This window comes from Dipteris shenzhenensis, chromosome 25 (assembly GCF_047967505.1).
Source record: "Dipteris shenzhenensis isolate YYH24624 ecotype China chromosome 25, Dip_SZ_1.0, whole genome shotgun sequence".
NCBI classification, from domain to species: Eukaryota; Viridiplantae; Streptophyta; class Polypodiopsida; order Gleicheniales; family Dipteridaceae; genus Dipteris; species Dipteris shenzhenensis.
In genome coordinates this window covers 49,997,600-50,021,170 of record NC_141620.1, presented here as the reverse complement: position 1 = coordinate 50,021,170, position 23,571 = coordinate 49,997,600, and the positions used below count along the sequence as shown (strand labels likewise).

The following is a 23,571-nucleotide window of genomic DNA, read 5'->3' as shown; positions in this document are numbered from 1 at the left end:
AGAGAGAGAGAGAGAGAGATTAACGTCCTTGGGAGGCCCTGCGGGTGTATGGAACACAATACACCAAGGAAAATAACTCACACAAGCCTGGAAGGGCTGAAGCAAAGGGCGCACTAGGGCCCTTGTTGAGTACGATGCTAAGCTAATGAAAAGCTCAAAAACAAAACTCAAAACTCAAGTACAAGCTTAGAGTTGAGATTGAGAAGCCGAAAACCTGAGACTTTGAAGCCGAAACGCGGTACCGTAGTGGCTTTCCGATGAGCTGCCAGGATATCCCGGATTTGCATCTATATAGATGTCTCGCGCTGTGGTGGGGGACATGGTCTCCTCAATCTCTGAATCAAGGAGGCCATATCCCCCACCACAGTGCGAGAGAGAGAACTAACGAAAGAAAGTCATATTAACGTATGCGGGAGGCCTCACGGGCCTATGGGACGAAAAGCAAAATGTCAAAATGACTTACAATATCTAGATAAACAAGAGAGTCAAGGAATGCACATGGCATCTCAGCCCAGGGTTATTATAGTATATATCTAAATTCTAGTCCTATCATAAAATGGCCTTCATTACATTAGTTTAAGACTGAGGGGCTTTAGGTTTAGATTTGAAAATCTTTAATTAATGCCAATCCATCTCTGTAGACTGCCTATTTTCGAGCTTTGCGTGCATCCTTCACTTTAGTAAGCTCGATATTTCTTTGTTTGAGCTGAGTGCACACAGAGAGGAGGTTTAGGGTGCTGTTCGGAGGGGTCTTTGAGGAGGAGTGTGTGCATGAGTCGACTGTTCGGGTGCCCAGCAAGGGGTGACTTTGAAGGGTGTTTCTAGATCAGAGAGGAGGTGTTCCCGTGGGACGGATAGAGAGGAGTGAAGGTACATTGGACTGTCAGCCCCTTCGTTGGAGTGAGTTCCTCAGATATCCATACCTGTGTACCCTTCAGATTGTTTGTTTGGCAGAGAATATTTATTCTTCCTGCCCTCTCACTGAAATAAACGTGTAGTCGTTTTCCTTTTTAGTGATACAACTAATAATATTTGCATTCCATTCAACTTGTACTACGTCCTTCTTTAGGCATGTGATTCTCTCCTCTTCATTGTATCCTTCATCATCATCAAAGCAGCCAATGTAATCTTTTGACAGCTCTCCAATGCGTAGTATTTGCTTCTCATGCACTCTGGCTTCCTGCTCTTTTACTTCTACATAAAGATCTTCTTTGTCGATTTTGTTGTTGGCCATAATGGCCATCTCTTGTTTGGCTGAACTTACTTGAGCGGTGATCATCTCTTTGACTGTGGAGACAAGTGTTTGTGTTGGTGGAGATGCGTTGCACTTTTGTATGACCTCTGCACTGATACCTTGCCTACTATTTCCTGCCATCTCCTTCGTTTTCCTATCAAGAGCTGCAACCATAAGTCTGAGCTCTCTCATTTCTTGTTACAGAAAGTATATTTGCTCCTGTGGATCAGATCCAATCCTCCGCTTGTAATGCAGTGCATGACCATACATAATCAATGGAACTACAAACCAATATCAAAACAATAGTAGCTCTTACATCCATCTGATACAATTTCTAAGAGTTGCTTTGTGTTCCTATGCTACAGAAAATTCATTTTATTTTGTTTCTTGTAATTCAAAAATTTTGGAGTTTATTAGTAAATTGAAAGGAGTGCATGTCTGGTTGCTTTCTGCATGTATAATTTTCTTTTTTTAACGTTTGCAGCAAAGATGTCCGGAGAGAGACTGAAACAACTTGAAGATCTGAAAACGGAAAGCACCTCAAATGATTCGAGTGGTGCCATTTCAAGCTATCTGAGCAAGCTGAAGTTGCGAATGTTGAATCGTTTTCAAGACGTCAATTTTTGGTCAATCCTAATGTTTGCATCTGTAAGAATACTCGGTGATATTTTCCATCCATAATTTTGTTACATAATGATGTTCTTCATTGTCTCTCTATAAAATGGCTGTTATTGCCTTAGATCAAATAAGGCCCCTTTCACAAGTATTTCGGCACAAACTAAATTGAAGAGATGCTGAACTGAATTTTTTGATGTTTTATCCAGTAATTTCAATCAGTATGTCAAGTTTGTGGAGGAGGTGTATGGAGCTGTTTTATTTTACCTTTAGAACTGGCAAAAGTAACTTTAACATGTTCAATAATAAAGTTTTTTTGGTATTGGGCATGTACATGTGCTTATACGTGTGAGGGTGTGTGACTTGTCACTCTTGTTTTCAAAGCTTGAAAACTATGGACCTGGCCAGTCCACCAAGGCAGGCTCCTGACGTCAAAACCTTTGCACTCCCACTCATAAAAAAGGGAGTATGGCCCTCATCAAGGAGTTTAAGTCCAAAGCAAAAGACCCTCAGTCTTAAACTGATGTATGGCTGTTTGTCCACTAATTTTAAGACTACAATGTAGGTGCTTTATAATAATGTCGTCGTCATCATCATCATCATCATCATCATCATCACCATCAAGGCTGGTTGGCTCTCTTCAAGGCAATGCACCCCCACAAGGGTATATGTGTGTTAGAGAGGTACTGATGTGTTGCCAGTGATGGAGTGCTGGCGACTATCTGTGGGTGCTACCCGTCTCGGTCTCCTGACAATGACTCTCCTCTTGACCAAGTCTATCGTAACCCTTGTGGGTCGTGTCCCAAGCCTGAACATGCATGGGAGGTCGCTCAATGTGATTTGCATGTCCATTTGCTATCGAGTGCGGCGTGCCTTGCCTCATGGATGAAGGCAACGAGGCATCCCTGGTTTGGGTATGAGAGAAGTCTGGATAGTGGTCCAAAACTGGCCCTAAAAAGGCAATGGTATTGTTCGTGGATCTTGTAGTACACTGGGCATCTGAACGCGACGTGCTCCTCTGACTCCACCTCCTATCGATCACATAATGTGCATACCGTCTCTCTTTGATTTCTCTTTCGTTATGAGATGTCTTTCATTTGCTTAATATTTTCTTCATGGGAATGTGAATCTAATTATTTGAAAATTTCTTGCAGGTGCCTAATCCATTGTTTGATCTTGCTGGCATGATGTGTGGTCAACTTTTAGTCCCATTTTGGCAGTTTTTTATCCCTACCTTGGTTGGGAAAGCTATAGTGAAGACTCATATCCAGGTAATGTATTAATGGCTTTTTCCATGACCTTGTCCAAAAGTAGTGCTGATCTTATGTTGTCAAAGTTATCAAGTAAAAATTGCATGTTGAAGGTGGAGTGATAGTGACATAGTGAGTGAAGACAAACGAAGCATATAAAAAAACCAATTCTATTTGCATCTTTGTTTGTGAACAGGTGAAGAAAAGTAAGGTTATGCTTGTTGAATTATGGCTTTTCCCACCTCCACATGCCTCATGCTATTCCCTATTATCTCCTTATTTTCATGCATATCTTTCATACTCTAAGTTCATATTGCTGCTTGTACCTGTAGAAAGTTATCTTTGGAATTCCATGCATGTATCATGTACCAAGCCTTGTAGCAAACATTCATGTTACATATGAAGAAAGTCAATCCACTTGTATTCAACCCTCTGTAATGCTTCTAGGTTGCTCTAAATGGGGATCAGTTGCTCTTGCAATTAAATACTGCTTTTACTGAACCAGGGTGCTCATTCTACATCCTGGATATCTGGGCATATCCTTCTCATATGCCTCCATAGAGACCAGGTGCTAGACAAGCATGTGACTCGTGAGAAATGAGAGGAGTAGGAGAGGAGGTGAGAGAATAAAGAAGAAAAACAAGAAGAAGAGGAAAGAGGCATGCAATGGAAGGAGACATTTGCGGGAAATAAGCTAAATTGTAGAACTAATGAATCGGCAGACAAACAAGATGAAATTGGAGGCTGGAGCTATGGCTGCTTCACTTGATCTAACAGCCCCTTCCTATGCCTCTTTTTATAGAGGGAGCAGTGGGTTCTAGACCCAAGATATTGGGAAGACATTTGTAGATAATGCGGCCATGGCACACTTTTAATGATTAAATCTTCTAGACAATTCTAGCAAGTACACTCCATCGTCATAAGCCACCCACCTTTTTCTGAATACACAATGAGATATTACTGATATTTACAGAAATTACATGTTGTCTCCATGAGTTGAGAACACAATGATCAATATAGGTCTAATTACCCCCGTAATGGGCTGTTCTATTCTTTACAAATCTGAGAAAGAAAGTTTATTAAAGTCTTCAAAAGACTAAAGGGTCTCATAGTTGAAGGAACGAGATACCCTAGAGGATGGGGCCACTAGTTGGGCATTCACTCCCAAGACAAAAACAAATATCTGAAAACCCAATGGAAAAAAAGATAGATATGCAACATAATGTCATTATGACAATCCTATGCTGTCTGAGGGAAATTCGCTCCCCCAAGTGTGTTATTGCAGTGGGTAAACATTGCCTATAGATGATTTCAAATGGGGCTTTCTTGGTGGAAGTATGTACAGTGTTATTATAAGCAAACTCTAACATGGGTAAGAACTTTGGCCACCTTCTAGGTTGGTCGTGGACATAAGCTTGAAGTAAAGTAATTGTGGTTTGATTGGCATTATCACTTTGTCCATCTCCTTGAGGATGGAAGGCTGTAGTAAATTTCAGTTTGGTTCCGAGATTCTCTAATAGGGCTGTCCAAAAGCTGCTAATGAAACGGCCATCATTATCCGATACAAAAGATTTTGGTAACCCATGTAACCTAAAGATTTCCCTAATGAATAACCTTGCTGTTTCAGGAGCAGACAACTCCTTTTTACAAGGAATAAAATGAGTTTGTTTACTCAGCCTATCTATAACAGTGAAAATCTGCTCAAGCTGACCAACCTTGGGGAAACCTGACACAAAATCCATTGTAATGTGTTCCCACCTTTCCGAGGGAATAGGCAAAGGCTGCAAAAGACCAGTAGTCTTACTTGTGTCAGATTTAATGCGCTGACATACGTCACATTGTTGAACAAAGGTCGAAACTTCTTTGCGAAGTTTAGGCCAATGGAAGTACCTCTCAATATTGTCAATGGTCCCTCTAATGCTTCTATGTCCAAAATATGGACTTGCATGTAACTCACTCATGACTAGATACCAAAATGTTTTGGGTACACATATGGCACGTCCCAAAAATAAGTATCCATCCACGATGGAATAAGCCTCTAAACCCCTGACCTCATTACGTTGAATCTTCCCATAAATGTCAGCGAAGTCCTCATCTAAAGGATAAGCTTCAACCATTGCTCCTAATGATTTCTCCTTAATCACACAAATGTGATTAACTTGGGGCCGTCTACTCAAAGCATCAGCTACTAAATTCTCCTTTCTTGGTTGATATTCAATATTTGGTTGCCCAAAGGATTGAATATATTCAGCCCATTTGATTTGCCTTGAAGAAACAATGGTTTGAGAAAACAAGTGCTTGATACTTTGATGGCTAGTCTTAATCTTGAAAGTAGAACCATATAAATAATGCTTCCATAATTTTAAAGCATGAATGGCTGCCAGTAACTCCTCATACGTGATATATTTCAATTCAGCCTCTTGAAGTTTTCTACTCTCATAAGCAATGGGATGCCCTCCTTGCATCAACAATGTCCCAATCGAGGTACCACTCGCTTCCGTACGTACAACAAAGAACTCTTTGTCCATATCCGGAAGTGTTAACACTGGTGCAGTGACCAATGTTCTCTTAAGATCCTCAAAAGCTACTTGGTGAACCTCTCCCTACTCATACAAGGAATGCTTCTTTAACAAATCTGTTAGTGGAGAAGCAAGACGTGCAAAATTCTTAATGAATCTGCGATAATAACTGCACATCCCTAGGAAGGATCTCAGCTAAGGTATTCGAAGGCCTCTCGAAGCACGCACGGAACGAAGAGCTCCTGCGAGCTTCCCCTCCCCCCCTCGCCGTTAGCCCCTACCTCCCCCCTCGCTCCCCCCCCCCCCTCGCCGCGACCACCTCCACCCCTCCCGCTACCCCTCGCCTCACCTCCGCTCCAGCCGCCCCTTGCTCCATCCCGCCCCTCGCTCCATCCCGCCCCCTTGCCTCCGCTCCATCCCGCCCCCTCGCCCCAACCCGCCCCTCGCCCCCTCGCTCCAACCCGCCCCCTCGCTCCAACCCACCCCTCGTCCCTCGCCCCCTCGCTCCAACCCGCCCCCTCGCTCCATCCCACCCCCTTACCTCCGCTCCATCCCGCCCCCTCGCTCCAACCCGCCCCTCGCCCCCGCTCTAACCCCCCCCTCGCCGCCGCTCCAACAGCCCCCTCCGCTCCATCCCGCGTCGCCTCGCCTCGTTTTTTTTTTTTTTTCTCTCTCTCTCTCTCTCTCCAGCCCGCCTCGCCCTCGCCCCGCCTCCGCCATTCCGCCCCTCGCTGCTCCCTCGCCATCCACCCCGCTCCAACCCGCCCCCTCGCTGCTCCTTCACCCCCTCGCTTCACCCGCCTCCGCCTCATTCCGCTCCCCTCGCCCCCCCGCTTCACCCTTCCACCCCCGCCATTCCAACTTCACCCCCCCCCCCCCCCCCCCGCCCTCTCGCCCCCTTCCGTACTCCCCGCACCCCGCAGCCTTCGCCTCGCCCTCAGCTTCGACCCCTCCGACCCTTCATTTCGCCTCGCCCGCCTCACCCCCAGGCTCCACTGCCGCTTCATCCCCTTCTTGGGTGGCAGCCTGTTTTTCTTCATCGGAAGCTTGCAGTTAGTCTTGGCGGTATGGCGGCCCCCAGCCCGGATCCGGAGGCCCAGTCGGACCCTCCCTCTCCAGATGCCTACCGCGTTATCCTGACAGAGCAACAATCATCCCGTGTTCAGGCGGTAGCCAGTGACTTTACTCGTACCTCTGTTTACGGTAGAGTCATTGGACACTCCCCCTCCAGGTCTACCATCAGGGACTGGCTCCAGTCCACTCTCTTGCTAGAGGATGGCCACATTGAGGAGGTGGCCCTTATGGGAAGGGGCATCTTCTGGCTCAAACTCTCCAGTGAGAAAGCTGCGAGCAATCTGATTGCCGGTTCCCCCACATCGGTGGATGGGAAGATCATCATGATAGTCCCGTGGTACCGTGGTTTCAGCGCAGCGGATTTCGATACTCGGTTCCGTATACCTCGCCACCCAGTGACACTAGTTTTTCCAGGGCTTGCTACTGAGCTGCGGCCGATTGTCAGGGACTTGGGCTCCCATTTTGGCTGGGTTATGCACGACACCTTTGCCGACGCGGTGACCACGGCAGGAGCTCCCCGAGTCCGTGTGGCTGTGGCGGACCCTGCGACTCTCCCTGCAGTGATCGAGATCGTGTCAGGTGCCGGCAGTATCACCCAGAGCATGATAGTCACCGGACAGCCAGGTCAGTGCCTGCGGTGCCATGGCTTTGGGCACTTGGCGGCTGCTTGTCCACGCTTTGCCAGCTCGTCTCGACCCTCCCCGCCCCCGCCCCCTCCGCCCCCACCTCCCCCCCCCGGACAGCCACGTCAGGAGGAGCCGAGGCAGTCGGAGCCTGGGCCAGAGGTAGTGGGCGGTTGGACCGAGGTTCGAAGGAAAAGAGAAAAGAATAAGAAGATTTCGGATAAAGGCAAGGAGGCAGAGGTCACCCTTCCTGCAGCAGCACTCCAGAGACCTGACAGGCAGATGCCCCAGGGACCTGGGAGAGCTTCTTCTTCGACGGCAGCCCGCCCTCCACAGCCTCAGATCCTCCTCTCTCCCACCCCCCCGCCTTCTCCCCAGTTTCCCCCCCCTTCGCCCGCCCCGCAGTTTCAGCCCCTGCCTCCTTTCCCTCAGTCCCCTCCCCCTCCCCCTCCCCCTCAGCCCCAGTTCCAGATGCATCCCCATCCCCCTCCCCCCCCTGCTCCCCTCGCCCCTCCTACAGAGTTAGCTGCACCGTCGCCTTCCCAGCCGAGTGCAGCCTCCGTTCCACCTCCTCCACCTTCTCCGCCAGTCGCCTCCGTGGAGCCCGAGTCGCCTGTCCCGCAGCCTCCTCCCCCTCCCCCCCCGCTTGTAGGACACCCGGAGTCTGTACCACCAGTGGAGCAGGTTTCCCTTCCCGCTAGCCCCTCAGTGGCAGACTCAGCTGGGTCTCAGCTCCAGGAGAGAGAGCTCCCTCGAGACTTTTACAGATCTGGCCCCTGGGACTACCTGGATGTGGCCGACCTTGGGACCTTCCCGGCTTATCTCGACATTAGTATCTTCATGCTCCGCAAAGGGGCGGATGGGAAGATTGCTGCCTTGGCTCCCAGGGATGGCCCTAGCTTCGCCTTCACGTTCCTCAGCGATGGCACCGAGACCTGGACAGACGACTCGGTGTGGGAGGCTCTCAGAGAGCAGACACACGCCCAGATTTGCTCCTGGATAGGCCCGTCCGGTGGGCAGCTCCTCGAGACTCAGTGGTCCGAGGGCGATGTGCGCTTGCGGTGGCGTTGCGCTGCCAAACGTTTCCGATTGATCGTGATCCTCAGACCCCCCCTGGCATGGCCTCTTCCCCAGGATGTCAGAGCTTGGTCCCAACAGAAACTCCGAACCTTCTACGGGATGACCACTTCAGAGATCTCGAGCTGGCTCGAGAAAGCATTTGCTCATGGCACTAGAGGCCTCTCGCCATTGCTGAAGGTGTTGAAGAACGGGCAGGACGACCCCGTCTCCCCCTCCAAACCTTCTCACAAGCGGCAGCGCCTCCACTCCGATATGTCTGATTCTTCTTCGACTTCGACTGCGAGCAGACAGCTGTTCGCAGCCCCCCAGCCCTCTCCATGAGCCTACACCTCGTATCCTGGAATGTGAACGGGTTTCACTCTTCGAGCACCCGTGGTCCCAGGAAGCTCATTTTGCGTCAGGAACTTCAGCCTGCAGTGATTGGTCGATTGGATGTACTGCTGCTCCTGGAGCACAAGCTTTCTGCGGCTCATGCCCGCAGCTGCGGGAAGGTTCTCCCTGGACGCTCCTACACTTATTGGGAGCCTTCGATCGGCGCACAGGGGAGGAGCGGGGGGGTCTGTACCTCCGTGTGCGAGCAGTTAGCTCAGATAGTTTTCGGTCACGGCACGTTGATCCCAGGCCGAGCCCTTTGGGTAGGCCTGAATTTGGAGGGATCCACGATAGGAATCCTCAACATTTATGCTCCCACAGACCTCCGTTGCAGAGCCACCTTCTGGAGGACACTTACAGGGATTCTTCCAGACATGGATTCCTGGATTGTTGGAGGAGACTTCAACAACCTGGAGACCTTGGAGGACCAGCAGGGTAGAGATCCGGAGTTCACAGGTATGGCTCAGGCAGAGCAGTCAGCTTGGGACTCTTTCATCTTCGCGACAGGAGGGAGGGACAGTTGGAGAGACCCGTCCTTCCGGCGTTGGCACGGGAGCCTGGACTTCTCTTGGGGCTTCCGCAGGGAAGGAGGCAGACTCCTGGAGCGGCTTGATAGGTTTTATGTCAGTGATTGGGCCATCAGCAGAGGTGGCCAGGCGGGCATTGTTCCAGGGACGACACTCTCCGACCATGCGCCTGTGCTCCTTTCATTAGATTCGGCAGCCCAGACTCTCCCCCCCCGATCATGCAGGATTCCCGATTCCATCTTCTCGAGGGTGGACGTCCGTAGCAGCATTTGCAGTCTTTGGGACAGAGACTGGGGGGAGGGCGTGGATCTGGTAGACTCGGTCGCGCAGGCTCTGCAGGAGTCCAGCCAGATCTGCCAGCTCGCAGCCCTACAGGTTCGACAGGATTGGTGGGGCAGAGAGAGAGCTCTTCGGAGGGACCTCGCCTCCATTCAGCGACTTCAGCAGTCTTCCCCGGGCTCGGAGGAGCTTCGGATCCAGGCCCTTCGAGCCAGAGCCCTCTTGGAGGAGACCCTCCAGCGTCGCTCCGAGTTCTCCTATCACGCCTCTCTCTCCTTCTGGGCCCGGAAGGGTGACCGGATGTGCAGGGAGTTCTTCAGGACACACGGCCAGAGAGCTGCAGGGGATCAGCTACGGAGTCTCAGGACAGCGGATGGTCACATTGTTACGGACCCGGGGGAGGTCCTGGGGTTGGCCACTAACTTCTACAGGACCCTCTTCCAGCAGGAGCCACTTGCCCCTCGTGCTAGTCGTGACCGTGAGGAGGTGTGGAGGCACATTCCATCCCTTGTCCAGCCTAGCATGCAGGCGACGTTGTTGGCGCCGTTCACCTCGGATGAGATGTTGGAGGCCTTGATGGCCATTGATGGGCAGAAATGCCCAGGTGAGGATGGGCTATCCCGAGCTTTCTTCACCTCCTTCTGGGACCAGATCCATCAGCCCCTCCTTGCAGCTCTGCAGGGGATTTTCAGCAGCGGTCAGATGCCAGAGAGCCTTTCCTCGGGACTGATTTGCCTCATCCCGAAGGGAGGAGATAGACAGGAGATCCGCCAGTGGCGTCCGATCACTCTCCTTACCACTGCCTACAAAATCCTCGCCAAGATGATCAGTGCCAGAGTTCGACCTCTACTTCCAGACCTCGTCCATGACACTCAGACAGGCTTTGTCCAGGATCGCAGTATCCTGGATAATGTCTTCACCTTTTCAGAGGCGGCGGAGTGGGCTCAGTACAGCGGATCACACCTTGCCATTTTACTTCTCGACTTCGAGAAGGCCTACGATCGCGTGGATTGGTCCTTTTTGGAGGGGACTCTGGAGCGGCTAGGTTTCCCGGCAGGCTGGATTCAGGGTATCTCAGCTTTGTACAGGACAGCGTCCAGCAGAGTCATCATTGGAGGCAGGATGGGTGAGCGATTCAGCTTGGAGAGATCAGTACGTCAGGGCTGTCCCCTGGCTCCTTATCTGTTTCTCTTCTTCGCCGAGGCCATGACTTACTACCTTCGGGCGAGGTCCACAGGGCTCAGGGGTGTTCGCCTTCCACTCCGGGAGGACACGGAGCTTCTGGACTCAGAGTACGCAGATGATACAGCCCTTTATGTCCAGGACGATGAGAGGATGCTAGAGAGGGTGCGGATGGCCCTGGAGGTTTTCTGCTCGGCCGCTGGTGCGAAAATCAACTGGAACAAATCAGTTGGTTTTCTCACAGACCCGGGGGCGTGTTCTCAGTGGGGGCGATTTCTGGGCTTCAGATGGATTCCACGTGGACAGACAGCTAGATACCTTGGCTTCCAGGTTGGCCTAGACATTACGCCAGCTCAGCAGTTTCTCCCGGTGCTAGATTCCATCCGACGGAAGCTGGCTTTCTGGAGCACTGCTAAGCTTTCCCTTGCAGGTCGTGCTTTGGTAGTTAACCAGGTCCTTCTAGCCATGGCTTGGTATGTGGCTTCCTGTTGGTGCTTCTCGAGATCCAGCGTGGCACAGCTCAGGAGGTTGGTTCGGAACTTTCTTTGGTCTGGGGAGGATGGGCATAGAGATACCAGAGCCAGGGTTGCTTGGCAGACAGTCATTCTTCCGCAGGCTGAGGGTGGTCTGGGGGTCATTGATCCAGAGCTTCAGAGTCAGGCCTTGTTAGGCAAGCTTATCATCCGCGGTTTGACCCCAGGGGGGCAGACGTGGAAGATGTTACTTCAGCAGGGAGTCGGCTCTTGTGTCCCGCGCCGAGGTGGAGAGTGGCTACCGTCCTTCAGGTGGATCTTCACTTCCGCCCCGCTCACTCAGCCCCGCTCCCCACTCGTTCGTAGCCTCCTCATGGTTTGGAGGCGGCTCCGTCTCAGTCTCATTCAGTCCCAGCCCAGCTGTCAGGAGGAGATCGATCGCCAGCCGCTCGTCTGGAATGGGCAGGTCAGAGACGCCGAGGGCCTTCAGTTGGGGGAGAGATCACATATCAGGTGGGACGGCTGGATGAGGGGGCCAGCCCGGTCCCTTCGAGTTTGGAGGGATACGTACAGACATCTGGAGATGGCCGATCTTGCAGACGCAGCTGGAGGTGCACGCGGAGTCCAGGCGAGACGCACGGAGATCGACGGTGCGATCCCAGCCGCTTGGTTGGCTCCACTTGAGCCTCAGGTCCTCATGCCTGGAGACACCCACTGGCTGGGACAGTTCACCCCCCGTGGCATCCCACTGGTGGTCGCAGGACGTTTGGATGACTCCTCTATCGCCTTCTTCGCGGTTTCAGGGGATGGACGACTCAGGAGAGAGGATGCGCTCATCGACCCCCTACTCCCGTGGCAGAGGGTTAGGGTCGTAGGCCTTCTGGGGAAGGTCTGGCATACCGACCCTAGTATCGAGCAGGACCAGTTGCAGCTTTGGCGTCTTTGGCTCTGGGAGGGGCGGGCCTTGTCAGAACTTGAGTGGGACCCAGGAGAGTGGTGGTGGCCAGAGATTGTGACAGGACAGGGGCCGACTTCCTTCTTCGCTTACAGCACGACTCTGGGCAGGCGAGTTCTCGGGAGGATGCAGAGCCGCCCCCCCACCCAGCGTCCTAGCTGGTACGCACAGGGTATTTCCAGGTTCTTTTTGCAGGCATTCTGGAAGGCCTTGTGGGAGAGCTGGCGGCCGCGGAAGATCTCATACTTCCTGTGGCTTCTTACCCACAAAGGTCTTCCAGTGGGGAGCTGGTTGAGGCAGATAGGCCAGGACGGTTGCTGTCAGATTTGCCATGCGGATGAGGAGTCACCAAAACACTGCCTGTGGAGCTGTACGCGCGCCCAGGAAGTGTGGAGGTGGACTTTCGGGCTTCTTGCTCGTGCAGCACCAGAGCTAGGAGTGATCACTTGGGGCGCGTTCTGTTGGTGCAGCACCGCACCTGGTCTTCATCACTTGTTCGAGGCATGCCAGCAGGACCCCACTTTCCTTATCACACAGGGGACGTGGGGGCCGCTCGAGGGTATCCCACAGCACCTAGCAGAGGCTGATACAGGAGTTCGGGAGAGGCAGCCAGTCTGGGAGATTATCAGCAGCATTACAGGATGGCACATCTGGACCTCGCGCTGCACGCAGATCCTCGGTGGCACCTCCTTATCGACTGCCCAGATCATGGCGGAGATTTGGAGTGAGATTATTCATACCCTCAGAGGCCAGTGGGACCAGATTCAGGGAGACTCCCGGGCTGGTCAGGAGAAGCGGAGACGCTTCCTCCAGGATTGGGCCACACAGAGCCTCTTCTTCGAGTAGACTACGCAGGGCCTTCGGTGGCACTACTCACCACCCCGATGGCTGTTCATTCACACTCAGCATATCCCTCCGTGAGAGTATGATCTATTATGCTACCTTTTGGGCTGCGTCCGGTTTGTGAACGCAGCCCGTCAGCTATAAGCTGACCTCTTGTATCTTGTTTTCGAAGTAATATAATTAGCACTGTTTTTTCGGCAAAAAAAGGATCTCAGCTCATGCATATTTTTGGGTATTGGCCATTCAATTATGGCCTTGACCTTTTTAGGGTCAATCCGAATTCCCTCAGCAGATACAATGTGTCCCAAATACTCTATTTCTGTCTTGAAGAACTCACTCTTCTTGGTATTTAGGAACAATCGATCCTTCCTTAGGAGCTTCGTTACCTTAGCAAGGTGATCCTTATGCTCTTCCTCATTCTGGCTGAAAACTAAAATGTCGTCAAAGAAGACTATGACAAATTTTCCTAAGTAGGGTCGCAAAACCCTTCTCATCAGCCTACTAAAAGTGGCTAGAGCATTAGTTAGGCCAAAAGGCATGACCAAAAACTCATAATGTCCAGTGAGAGTGTGAAAAGCAGTCTTATGTTCATCCCCAGCTTTCATATGAAGTTGATGATAACCAGATTTCAAATCCAATTTGCTAAAAACTTTAGCACCTTTAAGCATATCCAATAAATCATCCACTCTTGGAATCGGATACCGGTTCTTAATCGTAAGTTTATTCAAAGCACGGTAATCTATACACATACGATATGATCCATCCTTCTTCTTGACCAATAATATAGGTGCTCCAAATGGAGAACTGCTTGGTCGAATCAGGCCTTTTGCAATAGATCTTCAATTTGTTTTTCTACCTCCTCCATTTCTATCCTGTTCATCCTGTATTGGGCTCTACATGGAGGAGAAGCTCCTGGCTCTAAGTCTATGGCATGATCATCTTCTCTCTCCATAGGCAATTTTTTTTCCATGAAAAAGACTTCTATTAAGTAAGAACAAAAACCCGCAAGAGCAAGCTCAAAGCGGAAACATCATGAAATCATGAGGATAATAAAAAAAACCCCCTCAGAGTGAGGTGGAAAGAAACCAAGGCTGAGGCTGAAAGTGCCATCTCAACCCTGTAGTAGATTCAGAGAAGAAAGGAGAATCCTTCCATTCCCTGAAGAAAGAAGCCCTCCTAGCTGAGGCTGCACGGGAGTCCCCCTGCATACCCGTCCATACGGCCATCAGAGTGTGTACGATGTCTGTCCAGATACTAGCCAATGTGTGCGAGGGATGAACCTGAGTACCCTCCATAGCCTCTGTGCATCTGGCTCTCCAGATATGCCAGGCTGCTATGCTCGCTATAATCTCCCAAGAAGTATCCACAGAGGCATGTACAGCTGTAAAAGGACGGTGTGGAACCACACATAACGAGCAGAACTCAACCCGATGACGTCGAACCGAAATGGCCCGAGAGGAGTCAAGTCCCTCATAGAAAACCTGAGGTCCTGTAAGAGAAAGCCAAGCCACCGAGCCCCAAGTCATAAAGAGTGGGGAATGGGCAAAGTGACTGAAGATCCTGGCTATCCCCATCCAAATCAATCTCGCCTATCTGCAATCCCATAATCCATAGGCAATTTGAATGAGTCATCTCTTGAAAATCGATCCTCATAAGCTCTAAGGAACTCATTTCTCTTCCGATCTTCTTTTGAGATATGAAGATCTCGTGAATCCCGCATATACACAAGATTACAATCTACCCCTCTCTTTACTAATCTTTTTGCTTCGGTAGGAGTAATCAATGGAATTGTATATACGTCTCAGTCCCCTACGATCCTATGTTTTCATCCTTATGTACAAAGCAACAATGATGTGTATGAGGATGAATAGCAGGGTTAAAATCATACCGCCATGGTTTACCTAGAATCATGTCAACGTCTTGTAAAGGAGCTACTAGAAAATCCCTTCAATCTCTATATTTTTGTATACGAAAAGAAATATTCCGTACTATGGATGTGTCGTGTCCCCTAAAAGCTCCTGAGAGCGACATGTTTTTCTATAGGTTCTGGTTTAAGATGGAGTAATTTTACCAATCTATCACTCACTAAGTCATAATTACATCCATCGTCTAGAAGAACCACTATTCTCTGTCCATTCCTGAATCTGTACACCTTAAAAAGATCATGAGGCCCAAAGGTATTGGCTGAATGGACATCATTCACTATTGGCTCAATAGTCACGCTAGATTTCGAGGCCCGAGGGTGACAAGGTAGAAGCCTCACCCTCTTGCTTGGATGCCTTGGCTTTCCCTTTTACTGAATTCGTCTTGGCAATCTTAGCCAAGAGAACGTGCCCTGGCTTATGTTTCTTACACCCGAAACATTTTCCTTCCTTAATCAACTTCCTCTTCTCTTCGTCCGTCATAGAAGGAAATGGCACCCATCCAGGACGTGATTGGCTGTTCACATTCCTTACAAGAGATTTACCCTTCCCTTTATTATTCTTACACCAGTTTGGTTTCCTAAAAGTGGGTATATTGTTGGTCTTATATGATGACCCACCCTCCTTACTGAAGGGTTTACGAGAATTCAATTTCCTCTCGGCTATTTCAGCCGGCTTAGTGAGGTCCTTAAGCATGGTCGGGTTAAACATTTCAACCTCATACCTTACTTTTGGGCTTAAGGCTGCTAAATACTTCTTTCTCCTATCTTCCTCACTCTTTTTGGGTAACTCTAGAGAGAGTTTTCAAAATCTTGCTATAAAATCTACATTACTCTCATTATCGAATTGCCTAAACCTCTCCCAATGAAAGGTTAGGTTCTCTTCATGCCTCGGTGGCATGAAAGTGGCTTTCAGTTGATCCACGAACTTAGTCCATTCATGAATAGGCTCTTTTCTTGTTTGTGACAAAGACCACCACATTAGAGCATCCTTCTGCAGATGCAATGTGGCAAGAGCAAGCTTCTCTTGCTCGGTCTTGTCTTGATGGGCAAAGTATAGCTCAAAATGGCGAATCCAATTGAGAATTTTGTCAGCCTCCCTTGCCCCATCATATTTGGGGAACTCAATTCTCTCTCGTGGTTGGAATTTGGACCTCTTAGGAGTACTCAACTCTTCATCCCCAAAGTTTAAAGTCCTCTTAGTCCCTAATCTTGTCATAATGGACTGCTCAATCATATTGCTAAGCTGGAAAATCAGCTTATCAACAAGAGTCTCCTCTCTTCCTCTTGCACTGGATTATAATCCATGTGTGCTGGGTTTTGAGTTGAAGGTGTAAACTCATCACCTTGTTCTTGGCTGGTCTCATTTCTTCTTTCATTATGAAAGGAGAACTCCCTATGAAGAGGTTCTTGAAGGAGAGATTGCTGTAAATCTATTTGTGGGTTATCGTACTCAAGATGTGTGTAACTGTCACCTAATCCATCCTCTTTAGGAGGGGGTGAAGGTGTTCTTTCTCTCTCTCCTTGGGGTAATGGAGGAAAATGAATAAGTTCATTGTTATATCTCCTTTCCCCTTCCATTCTTTCCTTTTAGTAATACAAGAGAGAAAATGACTTGCTGTAATTAAAAAAAAAGGGGTTTATTTTACAGCAAAAGTCAAGTGTTGTAGAGTTGGTGGTACTTATGCGACTCCCGCTTCGTTTGTGTTGAGAAGACACTTAAAAATGCCCTCCTCTTCCTTCTCTTTTAATCTTTTTTTCTTGTATTTCTGCTGTAAACTGGTACGCTCCGTTTAGGCTACTTGTTTTGAGTGGATTGGAGCTCTAGATACTGTTTTAGGGGGTCATTGATGGGTGGATCACCCCCTTAAAATCTTGTTCCGATCCGACTTTCCGTTGGGGAGAACGGGGGGTCCCTTTTCCTCACGGTTTAAGGATTTGAAGGGTACATTCACACCGGGGGGGGGGGTCACCCCGTTAGGACACCCCGTTCACTGTTCAAGACCAATAATTTTCAGAAAAATCCCTTGTTTCAGACCCTCAAGAATTCAAGGTTGGTCGTGAGGGAGATGTTTGCAACCCGGAAAGTGTGTTGCGCTATCCGCGGAACATGCGTGCCATTGAGGTTCCGTTGTCAGATTCCGTTGTCTCGCCAAATCCACAAATGCCAAAAGCCCACACCTACCCTAGATGTGTACAACTATGTGCCTACCCACAGCTATATACAGTGCTCAAAAACTTCATACAGGTTTTTGTCCTATCAACGTGCAGCACGTTTCGAAACGTTTCATGTTCAATGAAATGTGGCTAGGGTATTGTAGGTTTAGGTAAAAAATTGTACTTTTGACTTAGACTGTAGAGGCGAAATCTCCCGTACAGGGGCATGCATGCGCAGGTGACAGCCCTGCTCTTCGGTTACCTGCAATCCAAGCCCACTAGCCTCGACTAGGCCATCCCTTGCGCACAACAACCAGCCATTCAGGGTCTTCATGCTTTTTGATGACACCTATGCTGCTAGCTATCTCCAAGCGTCGGCAAATTGCAAGGCTCAAGCGCCCTACGCAATACGTGCAAGCTAGCAAGCAAGTACCACGAGTAGCAATCGATTGCATGTATAGCTACTCCATCGCCAATTGAACGACGAACATGAGCACAAGTGCATCGTGGACGCAGGTTCGTTAGCGCATGATGATTCTAGCCCCTTTTGTTCGTGGATTCACTAGCCCCTTTTGTTCGTATACAGCTCGCTAGCCTTTTGTTCATTTTTTCTATCGTGCATCGTTCAATGAACGTTCAACGTTGGCAGAATTTCTATGTGCCCCTTCTTGCCATGTGTCGTTGCGTTGGAGCCTGGCAAGTATGTTGCTGCATGCATGATGTTGCTAACCAGCTAGCTAGCTATTAGCTAGCTGTTGTGAGCATTGGAAGCAGCTGGCTGGTCATGTTCATTAGTATATGTATTACTTACTACTACATTCATGATTCACAATAAAAAATTTATTGTCTTGCAAGCTTGAAGCAACAGATAATCAAAGGGATTATTGGTTGTCTCGCAGGTCAAAGACTCGAAGTGTCAGAGGGCTACAGAGTAACCTATAACCAGTTCCAACTTCCAAGGACTTAGGATAGTATAGCTTAGAGATGGGGTGAGCAAAGGACGTTGTTTGGGAGCAAGTGCATGTGGAGCAACAGTATGGTGCTTTAGGTTCGAAACAATGGAAGTGTAAGCATTGTGGTGGCTCATTTCGTGGTAGTGCACCTCGTGTAAGGGCACATCTTCTTGGTATCACTGGAAAGGGTGTCAATCCATGTGTAGGAGAAGTTCCAGATGATGTAATTCTTTCCTTGGGAGGCACACTAGGTGGCCCGTCAAAGAGGGCACGAGTTGAGGCCTCATCAACACTAGTAGGTCCTGGATCTCCTCCCAGGAGTCCCATTATATCTGTGACATCTGGACCCCCTCCTCCACTTTCACCACCTACACAAGGGGCTTCTTTTTCTATTGGTAGTGCTTCCACTAGACGGGCATCAGTGCGAGTTGTGAAGCCTCAAAGGTTTCCAAATTCAACCAGGTTACCACCCAGGCCGGGGACTTTACGAGCCAATTGGGTCACAACTTTGCTTGCATCTACTCGTGGGGCAACTCGCAAGCTCTTTTATGAGTGTGACCTTTCCTTTAACCTTGCTCGGACTCCAGCTTTTCAGGAGTTTGTTCAGGCAGTGGCCGAGGCTGGCCCTTCATTTAGGGCTCCATCTTCAGAGACTTTACGCACTCGGGAGCTGAAAGCAGAGGTTTTGCAAGTTGAGAAGGAGATGCAGCCTATTAAGGCATCGTGGGGTAGATACGGGTGCTCCATTTTGTGTGATGGGTGGTCAGATACTAGGAGGCGCCCGCTCATTAACATTCTTGTATCATCTTGCGTGGGTACTATGTTTTTGAGATCCATAGATGCATCAAATGAATCTCATACAGGTGAGTACATTTAGAGCCACATTAAGAAGGCAGTAGAGGATGTGGGGCCTCAGAATGTAGTACAGGTGGTTATAGATAATGCAAGTAACTGTCAGCGCATGGGTGCGCTACTTGAGAGTGACTATCCGCGTATCTTTTGGACTCCCTGTGCTGCACACAGTTTGGATCTTCTTATAGAGGACATATGGAAGCTTCCTTGGATTTCCTCGGTGGTTGACAAGGCACGGAGCATGGTGACTTTCTTGACAAGGAAGCATAGACCCCTTGCAATTTTTCGGCAGCATAGCTCCCATGAGATTCTGAAGCCCTCGAAGACCCGCTTTGCCTATCTCTTTATAGTCTTGTCACGCTTGGTAAAGGTGAAGCCTAACTTAAGGCGCATGGTAGTCAGTGAGGAATGGTTGAGCTGGGATAAGTCCAGCAAACCAAAGTCACGTGCCTTTGAGGACATTGTGTTTGATGGTGATTTTTGGCATGCAGCTGAGGAGATTGTGGGGATTGTGCAGCCCCTTTTCAGTACCCTTCGACTTGTTGATAGAGAAGGATGCACAATCGGACTTGTGTATGAGTTCATGGAGAAGGTTCGAGAGGCATTGAAAGGGTGCACATGGCTTGATGCAACAAGGTGAATGCAAATCAGGAATCTTGACTTTTCAATTCACTGTTGGCTGTAATTAAATTTCTTATTTGCAGCTTTAAGGCTTTGCATGTATGATGTTACATTTGTATTTAGAATCTAGAATCTAGAATCTAGATTCTAGATTTGCAGCAACCTAAATATATTTCATTTGCACCCTACAGAGAGCAAGAGATTATGGCCTTGTGGGAAAAAAGATGGACATGGTTCCATAGGCCTATTCATGCAGTAGCACACATTTTGCATCCTCTATGGAGGAGGGAGGACCAATCGGATGATGCTGAGTTGACTGCAGGGTGGACAGGTTTCCTTGAACGTGCATATCAAGAAGCAATATTGCAAGATGCTTTGGAGGACCAACTCCTCTCATTTAGGAACTCCTTTGGAGAGTTTGGCTCAGCTCGTGCATGTCTCCGTTATGCTCAGTTGAGGCCTGTTACCTGGTGGGAGAAGTATGGTCGGGGCACGCCGGAGTTGAAGCGCATTGCCCTCCTAGTCCTTTCACAAGATTGCTCATCTAGCGCCTGTGAAAGGAATTGGAGTGTGTTCTCACTTATACACACTAAAAAAAGGAATAGACTAGGCACTGGACAACTTGACAGGTAATTCATATTCGCATTGATAATTTTGTGTGTGAGCACTCGGCATATCTATTTTCTTTTATATGCACTCAGCACCTAGTTCATTATTGGCATTTGAATTATAGTTATGCTACAACCTACATGTATTTACTGTTAATTCATTTGATGTATGGTAGGCTTGTATATGTCCATACCAATCTATGACTCATTTGACGAATGAAGACCATTGAAGGTCCACAGGAGGTGGATCCTGATAAGATACGTGTGCAAGTCCCTGAGGATGAAATGCTTCATCCTGTGCATGAGGATGATGATGCATATGCATTCATTGCTGACGAGTGGGCATTGTTGGCACGTGCCACACGATCTCAGGCATGCAAACGAGCAGGGAGAATAGAACCAACTTTAATAGCAGCTGCTCCAGAAGAACAGCAGACCTCCTCATCATCAGAAGAGGATTCATCCACTTTTGCAGATTCTGATAGTGATGATGGGGAGGAGGAGGGGGCTTAGGGCCAGGGAGAAGATGCCCAAGCACCTATAGATCTTGCTGATTAACTTACTACTTTCTTTCAGATTTCAGTAGAGTTTAGTTTTGTTTGAAATTTAAAGTTGATGCCTTCACTCTTGACTCTTGAGTTATGTAATCTAGGTTCTAGTCTATAGACTAGCAAACTATTTACAAGAGTGAAGCTGAGAACTTGATTTATGTCCAGACTCCATGGTTGTGATTCGTGAACTTGTGAAAACTGAAATATGATAAAGTTTAAGGCTTGATCTCGTAAATTGTAATCTGAAATCTGATTTTTTGCGACCTATCTAGTATCTACTCAACTGAAATCTAAAATTTAAAGGCTTAATTGAGCTTTGTAATCTAGAATCTATTCTAATTTCTAGCATTGGCCATTATAGGCTTGATTGATAAAGTTGAAGGCTTGATTGAGCTTTCTAATCTGGAGTCTATAATCTATTCTACCATTGGCCATTATAGGCTTTCTGTCAAGTCTTTTTCTATGTTTTTAGCTAGTTTTGCACAGTTTTGGCACACTAAATGTATGCAGGCATAAAATTTATATTTTTTAGACGAAAAAAATACAATCTGGTTTTTTGAAACTTCACCTATTTTTTTGAAACGTTTCAAAACGTTTCACGTTTCAACGTTCTGAAATGTTTCATTGAACTATGCTCTAACGTTGGCCAGATATCCTCTCAACTTTGGGTTTCTTGCTTGTCAACTTCCCAGGACATACTTCACCACTAACAGAGAATCTTCCTTAATCATTAACTTCTGAATTCCTAGTGTTAGAGCAGCTTGCAGCCCTTCACATAATGCTGCGTACTCTGCCTCATTATTGCTTTCGGCTTCGAGATGTACTTTCTTCTCTTGGATCAGCTTGCCCTCTGAATCACTGATCACATAACCTCCTTTAGCTTGATGTAAACTCTTCTTGTATGAGCCATCAAAATGCAAGACAGATGCTTTCACCAAAACTGGACCTTCTTTGTATGTCAATAGATCTGCCAGTGTGGCTCTGGAAGTACTCTCCACCAAAATTGAGAAATTATACTCTTGTAGCTCAACCAACCAGTTCATCATACTCCGAGAGAGTGTTGAATTATTGAGCAGCTGAGGCAATAAAGTGTAGCAAGTTAGGACAACAAATGGCTTTGAAATAAGATATGCTCTGAACTTCCTGCAAGCATACACCAAACTTGACAGAATCAGCTCTGCCTCTGTATATCTCCTCTCTGCTTCTGTCTTAACTCTACTGGCGGAATCCTCTCCTTTCTGCAATAAGATTGCTCTCACGGCATCTGGACCAAAGGAAGAGTTTACATAAAAGGTCTGAGAGAAATCTGGAGTCTTCACACATGCAATCTCTCCCAACACTTCCTTCACTCTATTGAACACTGCTTCACATAGTTACAGAATGCCGGTGCATTCTTCAATCCAAATGGTACAACTCTGTAACAAAAGCAACCCCAGGGTGTGATAAATGTAGTTTTGATTTGATCTTCCTCTACAATTGAGATCTGGAAGTACCTAGAGTATCCATCACACACACTGTACTTTTCATATCTTGCCGCTCTGTCTAATATATAATCTATAAAAGGCAGTGGATAATGATTGCTTTTTGTTACTGCAATAAGAGGCTGTAATTAATACATACTCTCCATCCTCTTGTGTGCTTGGGAATGATTACCAATGGACTGCTCTAATCCGAGTGCTCCACCGGGTAGATCAGCCCTACTTTGAGCAACTTATTTAACTCCTCCTTCAATACAGGTTAACTCCTCCTTCAGTATAGGCAAAAGCTCTCTATGTATGCTTCTCAACTTCTGAAAAACAGGTCTACTGCCCTCTTTTAACTCAATGTGCATTGGCTCACATCTGAAACGGCTGATCTCTTCATGTGAGGTAATGAACAGCTTTGGATATTGATGAATGACCTTCATATACTCTTCCTTTTTCACTCCCTCCAAGCTGGAATTCAGCATGGACAACAACAAATTTTCTCTGTCTGTCTCGGAAGGTGGGGGTTGCATCAAAGTATCCATGTCTTCAAGCTGACTTTCTTCTTTAGCCTCTTGTATCTCTGCTGCCTGCAACTCATATGCATCAGATTCTTCAACAAAAATGATATTTGCCCTTCCTTCTCAGATGTAGTACTCTCTTCTTCTATCTCATTGTTTGACTCCTCTTTCGTACTTGTTTCTTCTGGCAACGCCTCTATTTCCCGTCTACTGCTCATATCAAACTTATTGGCCTTTCCCCTCTTATTATGCACTGTCATTGTACCCATCTTCCAGTTTTGTATTGCTCCCATCTGAGCCAAGGTCTGCCCAAAATCAGCGGGTATGCTCCCAAACCAGCAAGCATCATGTGGCAATCAATGCAACATGACACTCCAAAAACATCCAATGCTACTTCTGTGCATATACCCAGACACTTCACCTTTACATGGTTTGCCAATCGGAGCCTAAAATCTGAATGTGCATTCAATTTTAGTCCCAACCTCTCCATACATGCTTGAGTCATAACACTCATCTGTGCACCGCCATCAACATATGCCTCTCCAACACTCATACCTCCACACCATGCATCCATTGATGGGCATATATCTAGAAGATCTTCCATAGATATCATTTCCATTTCTCCTCTTGTGGGCTCCTACTCATTACCTTTTTTGGGATTGGCCAATTTCTTCCATTCTCTCTTGAGCTTCGGGCATAAACCAAGCAACTGTGCAAAAGTTATATTGGCTGTCCTCCCCTTCAAATCATTCATCAATGTGTATTCCTCCTAACCTTGACCAATATGCAAATCCGAAGTTTTGTATGCTTCCTGGGCTTCCGACTCTTCTTTTTACTCTGAGGGCTGAGATCAAACTCCACATGCTTCCCTTTCTTGGCAGAGGGTCCATTCTCTCCT

General features: G+C 48.0%; 1 protein-coding gene and 1 pseudogene across 2 annotated transcripts in view; both read left to right on the top strand.

Moving 5' to 3' along the window:
• LOC147886016 (vacuole membrane protein KMS1-like) overlaps positions 1-23,571 on the top strand; it is an 89,256-nt gene that overhangs the window by 52,466 nt on the left and 13,219 nt on the right. For both annotated transcript variants that reach the window (XM_087396455.1, XM_087396454.1), the window contains 2 exons: positions 1,719-1,882; positions 3,004-3,120. In XM_087396455.1, coding sequence (XP_087252581.1) covers positions 1,719-1,882; positions 3,004-3,120 — 281 coding nt within the window. The remainder of the gene's footprint in view (positions 1-1,718; positions 1,883-3,003; positions 3,121-23,571) is intronic.
• Positions 17,594-20,351, top strand: LOC147886017 (uncharacterized; annotated as a pseudogene).